The sequence below is a fragment of the Temnothorax longispinosus genome, chromosome 12, assembly GCF_030848805.1.
Source record: "Temnothorax longispinosus isolate EJ_2023e chromosome 12, Tlon_JGU_v1, whole genome shotgun sequence".
NCBI lineage: Eukaryota > Metazoa > Arthropoda > Insecta > Hymenoptera > Formicidae > Temnothorax > Temnothorax longispinosus.
The window spans coordinates 13,877,358-13,885,907 of NC_092369.1; the positions used below are offsets into that span (position 1 = coordinate 13,877,358).

The 8,550-nt window shown below is 43.2% G+C and overlaps 3 protein-coding genes across 4 annotated transcripts; 1 reads left to right on the top strand and 2 right to left on the bottom strand.

The window, feature by feature from the left end:
• The first annotated feature begins 25 nt into the window (after positions 1-25).
• On the top strand, positions 26-2,782 carry Med8 (mediator complex subunit 8). Of its 2 annotated transcripts, XM_071795347.1 has the most exons (7): positions 26-506; positions 857-1,102; positions 1,370-1,378; positions 1,609-1,779; positions 1,875-1,992; positions 2,088-2,228; positions 2,481-2,782. In XM_071795347.1, the coding sequence occupies exons 1-6, from the start codon at positions 342-344 to the stop codon at positions 2,162-2,164; spliced, it is 786 nt and encodes a 261-aa protein (XP_071651448.1). In that variant the 5' UTR covers positions 26-341; the 3' UTR covers positions 2,165-2,228; positions 2,481-2,782. The 2 variants fall into 2 exon arrangements, with proteins under 2 accessions (XP_071651448.1, XP_071651449.1); XM_071795348.1 differs by lacking the exon at positions 1,370-1,378.
• LOC139823057 (methyltransferase-like protein 25B) lies at positions 2,334-4,152 on the bottom strand. The gene is made up of 5 exons (XM_071795336.1): positions 3,946-4,152; positions 3,654-3,875; positions 2,995-3,574; positions 2,804-2,926; positions 2,334-2,724 (listed from the first exon to the last, which is right to left on the bottom strand). Exons 1-5 carry the CDS (start codon positions 4,150-4,152, stop codon positions 2,477-2,479), a joined length of 1,380 nt encoding a protein of 459 aa, XP_071651437.1. The 3' UTR covers positions 2,334-2,476.
• Positions 4,153-4,274: 122 nt separating this feature from the next.
• Positions 4,275-8,544, bottom strand: LOC139823046 (presequence protease, mitochondrial). The gene is made up of 3 exons (XM_071795315.1): positions 8,275-8,544; positions 7,775-7,908; positions 4,275-7,659 (listed from the first exon to the last, which is right to left on the bottom strand). Exon 3 carries the CDS (start codon positions 7,607-7,609, stop codon positions 4,496-4,498), a length of 3,114 nt encoding a protein of 1,037 aa, XP_071651416.1. The 5' UTR covers positions 7,610-7,659; positions 7,775-7,908; positions 8,275-8,544; the 3' UTR covers positions 4,275-4,495.
• Positions 8,545-8,550: the final 6 nt, after the last annotated feature.

The window sequence follows — 8,550 nt, forward strand, 5'->3', positions numbered from 1 at the left end:
TCCCTAGAGACTCGGAATGACAGACGAGATCTGGTATTGACTATTGGACAGTTGGACACCCTGTCTACGACCAGCCCACAGCCCACCCAGCACCCAGCTCGCCCAGCTGACCCAGCGAGCCAGCGGCAGCGGAGCGCGGAGCCAACCGAGCGATCAGCGGTCAGCGGAGCGAGGCAGGGCAGCGCAAGAGCTCCCCGAGAGCTAATCACTATAGTTTAAGAAGAAGAGCAAGAGGCAAGCTAAAGAGACAGGACAGGAGACGTTTGGCACGTTTTGCGTGCGACGAACGAAATGGTAGAGTGAAATTCGCCGTCATCGTGTTTGATGATAAAACGTACGTGATGCAAAGGGAGGAGAAGCAACTGGATTCGGCCTTGGAGGCCATAATAATGCGCGTGAACGACCTGAAGACCGCGATTGCCGCGATGATATTCAAGGTGGAGCACGAATATGAGACCTTGAATTGGCCGAATTTCCTCGACAATTTCGCCCTTATTTCGGGCCACGTAAGTATCCCGAAGAGCGTCTTGAACGTTTTAACTACGCGATCAACACTGGGACTACCGCGCACTATTTAAATCTACTATATTTAAATAATATATACATATATCAATGTATAAAGATAAAAAAGATAAGTAAATTGCGGAATTTAATCACACTTTGCAACAAAAGTTACGGAAAATCTCATCAAGTGCATCATTACAACGTTGATAAAAAATTGCAAACCAGTCATTTTGACTGCTTTGCTACGCCTGGTCAACCTGGTGTTAAAGAATTGTAGAGCAGCCCACACATATCTATCTTTCGTCCATGCATAATCTTCAAGTTTACACGCTAACGTGCCATTTTTGTACAGTTGACTAGCCTCTCGAAGATTCTCGGACACGACAAAGCGCCGAATCTCAGGAATCTGACGGTTCTACCGTTACGCTTGAGTCCGGAGAAGGACGAGGATCTGCTGCGATTGACCGAGAATCGAATTCCCACGTTCGCGCATGATCTGGTCCCAGACTACCTGAGGACGAAGCTGGAGCCTCAAGCCGAGCAGAAGATGATGCAATTAGAAGCCAAGGCAGCGAACGTTAACATCGACACTTCACACGTAAGACACTTATACTCGATGCGTTTAATACTTTTTGTTTGATTTAACACCAAAATCTTCCCAAGTTGGGCAAAAATTATCAGTAATTGCAAGTATTTAAACGTTAGATATACATACCTGCGACAAAACTAGAACTTTTTAAAGAGTATATCTCTATATATCTGATTGCACGTAAATACAATAAAGTATCTGTTGCGATAAACACATTGAAGCTAACCCAAGATGTGTTTTATTTTTCTGTTAACGTGCCAACTAAACAACAACTAGGACTACAGTGTAAGCTGCTAAATCAGATAGCTTCAGCTTTGTCGGTTCCATTCGCTTTGGGCTGAAATGTTATGTATGCGAGCCTCGTTTGTAGCTACGTAAATAGCCATAGATGTTTCATGTCTCTCTGTCATAAAAATTCGCTACACAGAGATTCCTGAACGGTCCATCTAGCGAGTGGAACACGCGGATCCTGCCTTACTTGTCAAGTTCCTCGCGATGCTTCCGTTGGGTTTCAGAAACAAATGACGCAGTATACAAAGGTGATTGGCCACGTGTGGGATATAGCGAATAAAGCGCGCGAAGATTGGGAGGGCGAGGTTAGCACCAGAGCGACCCAAGCGCAAACCAGTAGTGCTGCGGACACTCATGCCCTTCTCGCTGCTGTTGGAATGGGTAAAGGTTTGAAAGTAAGTTACACGCGGAGGAGAGCAGGTTAGCTGAGCTTTTTAAAAGAGCCCGTATCTATCAGATATGATATGTTGGCTTTATTTTACATTCGCAGTCTGATTCGATACAAATGGTCCAATCCGGTGTAAATCCAGTAGCTAACAGCATGATGGTAGGCAGACCTGGCAATCAACAGCAAACAGCTGGGCAAGGACCATTGGGCAATCCACCAAGTGAGTATTTTTCTCAAGTATTTTCCATTTTTTTTTCTCTCGCCATTTAAATTTCTCACACTCTAAATTTATAATTTAAATTAATATTTTTACAGTGGGTCAAATAAACAAGGCGCCAAGTGCGATAAAAACGAATATCAAGGCAGCATCGCAAATCCATCCTTATAGATAAAAATATCGTAGCACCTCTGTCATTTAAGATGTATTATAGAGAATGACTGATGATTTAAATATCGGTACGTTCCCAACACTCGTTGATTTTCATAGAGAATAATTTTAATCTACGTTGCTTGGGTACGCCATGATTTTAGTTTAAGGCATAATAAAAATCGTACGCAATATTATCGAGAATATCATCTCTTGATAAAAAAGTATTTTAATCATGTTCTCAATTTGTTATAAATTACATTACTTGGCCACAAAAATTCTATAGTTTTAAAACTGGTTTAAATTATACTCCATATTTATAAAACTATAATAATTTTTAGCGTTTGTGGGACACGATTGCGTAGGAGCGAGGAGAAATACACTTATTCATCACTGGCACAATGACAGCCTCCAAACCTTGTTCGTGTAACCAGCATAATCGATCCTGTAGAATCAGTGACTCCGCCGGAAGTTGTAACATCATTTGCAATCCAGTGTAGATTTCTACGGCTTTCAAGCTTCTACTCTGTTCCTCCCATACTCGCGTTATACCCTTCTCCATTTTATCATGTGTCATTACACTGTCTTTATACGTGAGTTTAATTATGTATTAATTATGTAAATTGTCAATCTTATACAAGTATTGATTTTTGTTATCAGTTACCTGTTTCGTCTGTATCTGGTATGAAATCGTATCTTAGTAACGAATCTTTGACGTAAGTTTGAAAATTCAAGCATTGCGACTTTCTCGTGCCTTTCCGAACGTTCTTTTTGAGAACGTAATTGTCTAGAATACATCTTCTGTATCAATTAATTCATAAAATGTGCATATATTGTATTACATTAGATACCTACTTTGTCGTGAATATAATTCGAGGACGGCTCTAGCGAGAACGTGAAAGGAATGGTCGTCGTGCTTCTCTCGGGACATTCCGTGCCACTTGTCCGCCGATTCTTGACACGCTAATCGCAAAAAAGGTATTCTTAAGAATTGTCCTATATCAAAATTATATGCCGCAACTGTTTCTCGCAGACGGTTGGATGTAGGGAAATTGTCAAAGTATTGTTCTTCCTGCACGGGAGTCTGTACACGTTTGGAAATCGAGAGTTTGTGATAACAACAGGAAATCAAAATGAACAGTTTAGCAGATTTTATTTTGCAGAAGATTCTTGGTGCATTTGTACTAAGATCCCCGCAGGCGTGCAGGCCGATCAGACATACGTCTGCAACGTCGGGAAACTCTTTCCGCAGAATGGATTCTATTGCGTCGGCCGAATCACGCGTTACGTCGCAATGGGCGTATTTAACTTTAGTCAAAGAATCGGGATAAAATTTTTTCTGTCTAGTAAAAGCTCTGCTAATATTTTCCTTGTCTTTTTCCAATCCCAGGACTCGATAGCCGTGCAAATAATGTAACATTTGACATACATATCCCTAGAAAAAAACGATATTATACTGTAGCACGAGAGTCTGACTATATTTGTATTTTTTTTTCCATTTGTCATTCTCTTACCAAACCCGCACCCAAATCAATGATCGTTCGTATGTCATGCCGCTTACATTGTACACCCACTAAATGAGCCAAATGCATTATCTCGTGTTGTTTCTTTTGACTAAGACCTATCTTAAAATTTTGCGGTAGTTCTACGGAAGATAACGATGCAGGTACAGGTGGCAGTCTATTGATTCTCTTACATCTTGCAACATATGTTTTTAAAGAATCAGGCCAGTCAATCTAGAACAACAATCAATCTTAATAATTTTAATAATCCATTACATAGTATTCCTGAGATTTCTTATCTGACCTTTATTGTTTTTCTCACTACAAAATTATTAAGTTCCTCATTTTCTAAAATTTGTAAATGTCTCATCCATTCTTTGGGGATTGCATCTAAAGACGCTTTAGTTAATATTTCAGTTACTGGAGAATTATGAAGCCATTGCGTCTCGTAAAAAAAGCATAGTGCTTCGGAAAAATATTTCTTTTCAGCATTGATATCCATATATATCATTTGACTAAAAAAAGAAAAGAGGCTTATTACATTTTTACGCTTACAGTAAATAAGTGATAAATATTTTAAAAATTGTGTATGTATGTGAAATTAAAGTATAAAGTAAAGTATAAAAAACAAAATATTTTTCATCCCTTAACTGGGATACATTTAATATACAAAAATAGCATAAATTATAATATTCAACATTATGTACTAATACATAAATAACATGTGTGAGCGTCATTGTTTCAATTTCTAATATTTATACGGGAAACGCTCAACAACAAAATCACGACAATATCTGCAGTTTAACATAAAACGCTCTTCATTGTGAAAATAAAAATTATATTTTGACATCTATCTAGTCAGAGGCTCGTGCTCGGTCTGCTTCTTCCTGATTTAACACCAGCCAATTTTCTTTCTGCCTACTTGAAATGTCCGCATTTGTCGGTCCAATAAGTGAACGACCTACTCTGACTTGGTTTTGATCGGGTTTCAGATACTTTTCTGCCACGTGCAAAAGCTGCTCTTCAGTCACGGCTTTTAGCTGCTCTCTTTGCCTTTGAAGATCATCGTCCGTGATGCCGTTTATGAATCTGGTCAGGCCTCGATTACTGGGAGGAATGGGAGCGTCGATTTGTTGGAAGATTCCCAGCTTTGCCTCGTCTATATCGCTCTGGGGCAACGAGTATCCGACTAGAAAATCATACGTCTTGTCGAACAAATCGAAGGTACGAGTGGAGTTCGGGTCTCTGTAGGAGTAAAAGGAGAAAATTCCCTCCGACGTTAGTTTCGCGCCTCCACCGTAAGCTCCGCCCTTCTCTCGAATCTCCGGATGCAGATACACGGAGGTGATCAACTTGGATAGCACGCGCAACGCGGCATAGTCTGGATTCGTATAAGGAACAGTTAAAATAGCCTTGGAGCAATAGTTGACCGTGTACGGCAGCACGTGGTGCGTGCCGCATTCCATCGTATCGATGCTCCGCGCGCTGGTGACGATGCGCGGCGTCTCTGAGCGACCCTTCAGCGAATCGTAGAACGCACGAATACCGTTGAGAACGTCGTCCCGGTGTTCCTCGGACAAGTTGATGACCGATCGCAGGTGTTCCTTGTTCAAGACTCGATTGGCTATCTCCTGCATGCTGTGCATCAGGGGAGTCAAGTCACGTATCTGCGCTACTTTCTTCATCCTCGCGATATATTGCAATCCCGAGAGGCTCTCCTTCGCACGGGCTATCGGCGAGACCAAGCTAGCGGCGCTACTCATCGCGTACAAGTGACCGGCGTGCGAGATACCGTTGATCAGGTCAGCCGCGTTCATCTTCACGAGCGTCTCGAATCTCGAAAGGTCGGTCAGCTTAACGTTGTTGAACAGCTCGGTCCACAGTTTCCACATGTCGTCCGAATTGCGATCCAAGCAGTACGATTCTACGAGAATCCCTTCCTCGTACTTGAGTTCGCTCTCCTTGTGGTCGGCGATGTGATTTATAAAGTTCAGACCACCAGTCTTCAGCTGCATCATCTGATCGAAAGTCCTGTAGTCGTACGTCTGCGTGCCCATCTTCGCGACAACGTAGTTGAACAGCGGTATCAGCTGCTTTAACTCGGTCGGCAGCGCCTGCGTGTTGAGTATTCCTCGGTGATAAGAAATCCCGTTCGTCGGTTGTACGGACAGCTGAAGAGGTACTCCGGCGACCTCCAGGTCGGAGATGTTGTATCTTTCCACGTCGGCCTTCAAGTCTTCCATCTTCAACGTCGGCAAGACTTCAGCGTCCTCTTTCTTCTGTTGCTCGGCGAACAAGATCTGTCCGTTTTTGTATATCTGTTCCCGTTCCTCCGTGTCAAGTGTCTCCAGCTTCGTCTTTAGTAGCTCTTGCTCGGCGAGCGCCTTCGTCTGCTCGTATTTTTCATCGGGCGTCATCGTTAACGTCAATCTATGGGTATTGTTCCCGAGATAAGTTTCGGTTAGACTCTGCAGATACCTGGGATCTTCTCTCATTCGCGACGTGAGTTTCTTCACCGCGTCGTTGATTCGCAATGACCGTATCAAATCGCCGTTATGATTCCACAATGACGTCAGATTGAAGAGCAAGCCCAATCCGAAATTCGACGTTTGATGCTTCACATGGAGCTCGATGCCGTGCAGGACGGCTTCGACGTGATCCTTCTCGAATCCCTCCTCGATGACTTGACGCACCGTCTTGTCGAAGATACTCTCGATTTTCTCAAAGTCGTCCGACTTGACGCCCTGCAGACTCACGACGAACATCGTGTCTCTGCACTGCGAATCGAAACCTGTGAACGGTCCGAAACCGGTGCTTATATTCGATTCGACTAGAGATTTGTAAAACGCCGAGTTTGGACCTTTCAGCAACAGCTGCGACAGTACGTACATCTCGAAAGTCGTTTGTATGTTAGTTATGTCGTTGCACAAGTGCGCGATAGCGATGGTGCCGTGTCTGGTGGGATCTGCGAGCAGTGGATCGGGTTTGCACGCGACGTGCTCCTTCCTAGCGTTGCTCCATCGCTTCTCCGCTGGCACTTCCGACATAGAAGCGTCTATCCTGTCAGCGAGGAAGAGGTACCGATCGTTGATGAACTTGAGATGGTCCTCCAGCGGGAAATTTCCGTAGGAATAAAAGCGCGAATTGGAGGGATGATAGTACTTTTTGTGAAAGTTAAGGAGATCGACGTACTGTAGATTAGGTATAACAAGAGGATCGCCGCCGGAAATTACAGAGTACGTGTGGCTCGGTAGAATGGAATTCAACAGGCGTTCCGCCATAATGGCCTGATTGTCATTGAAAACACCCTTCATCTCGTTGAAGACCACTCCCTTGAACACAATGGGAGAGTTCTTGTCGTTGACGTCCGCGTGTTCCAGTCTCCATCCCTCCTGTCGGAAGTCCAGCTCTCGCAGATTCGGTTTGAAGACCGAGTCCAAGTAAACCGACTGTAGATTGCGGTAATCCTTCAAGTTCTGCGTCGAGAACGGATATATGGTATAGTCCGGCCCGGTCATAGCATTCATGAACGTTGCCAGGGATCTCCTCAGCATCTTGAAGAACGGATCTCTGCAGGGATATCGCTCGCTGCCGCACAGAGTGGTGTGCTCCAGTATATGGGGCAATCCCGTGGAATCCATGGGAGTCGTGCGAAATCCAATGGAGAACACGTTGTTGGTGTCGTCTCTGGCAAGATGCAAATACTGCGCGCCCGTGCTCAGATGCGTCAGCCTCACCGCAGTGAGGAACAGCTCGTCTATGCTCGAAACCTCGTCCACCATGAACCCGTGAAGAATCTCGCCCTTCTTGAATTTAGCTAGTTCATCCGGCGTCAGCTCCTTTCTCGGATGCAACGCGCTCGCGGCAGCGCTTGTAGACGACCGGAAGGTACGGTATGTGACGACGCGCTGCTGTAAAGCTACGCCTTTTAAGAGCGAGTTGCTCGATAATTTGAATAATCTCAGCATCTTGGAGCACGTCTCGCGTTTAGATCGGTAGGGGGGATGTAAAGCTGTACCTGAAAATAATTAAAGACAATAATAAAGGTCACGTGTATATAATTTAGAATTACAGATTTTATGCTGGGAGGCCAAATAAAAAAAATGTACCATTTCAGGTATAACGATACTTACTGATTCTCTTGATCAATCGCAAACGGACTTGATTTATATGTAAAGCTCGATCACAAAAAACTCGGTATCACTGACAGATGATTCCACTTTAAATCATCATATAATATGATATCAATCCGAAAAGAGGGGGAAATCTGTATTACGCGAAAGAAAATGTCATCAACAAGTGTTGAAAGCGGCAAATATTAATTAGGAATGCCAGAGTTTCGTGGGGCGACGTTGACTAAACTCTAAACAACTTAACCAGTGATTTAAATTGACAGATAAACATTTACTACAAAATTGCTGTCTATACGTCTACATTTCTAACCTATCTTTTATGTATTAGGCAACAGCAATCGGTTGAAGACACGGTGATAAGATTAGTCTTACCTCACGCATTTGAAAAAAGCAACAAACACGTAGTAAATTAATAAAGAAAATAATTATCTAAAGTAGTAGTATTATCTAAAGTGCTTGAATGAATCGCCCCGGTTAAATTAATTGGAGTTTCAAGTCACCTTTAATGTATGATGCAACTAGATGTTCGCGGGAATAAGCAAACACCGGTATTGTTCCGAAATCGAAGCCGATATAAATTAACTTTTCTATCGACTCGTTTATTAAAACGACAACTCGGAATGTTTCCTTGTCAGTCTATTGCAAAACCATCCGTCTACTTTCTGCATTTGCAAAAAGTAAATTACACCTCGGATCCTCGTTTGACAGTGTTTGACAGCCAGCGTGCTTGGAGGTTAGATCGAATGAGAACTTGTGTCACTCGTGTAGACGGGCAC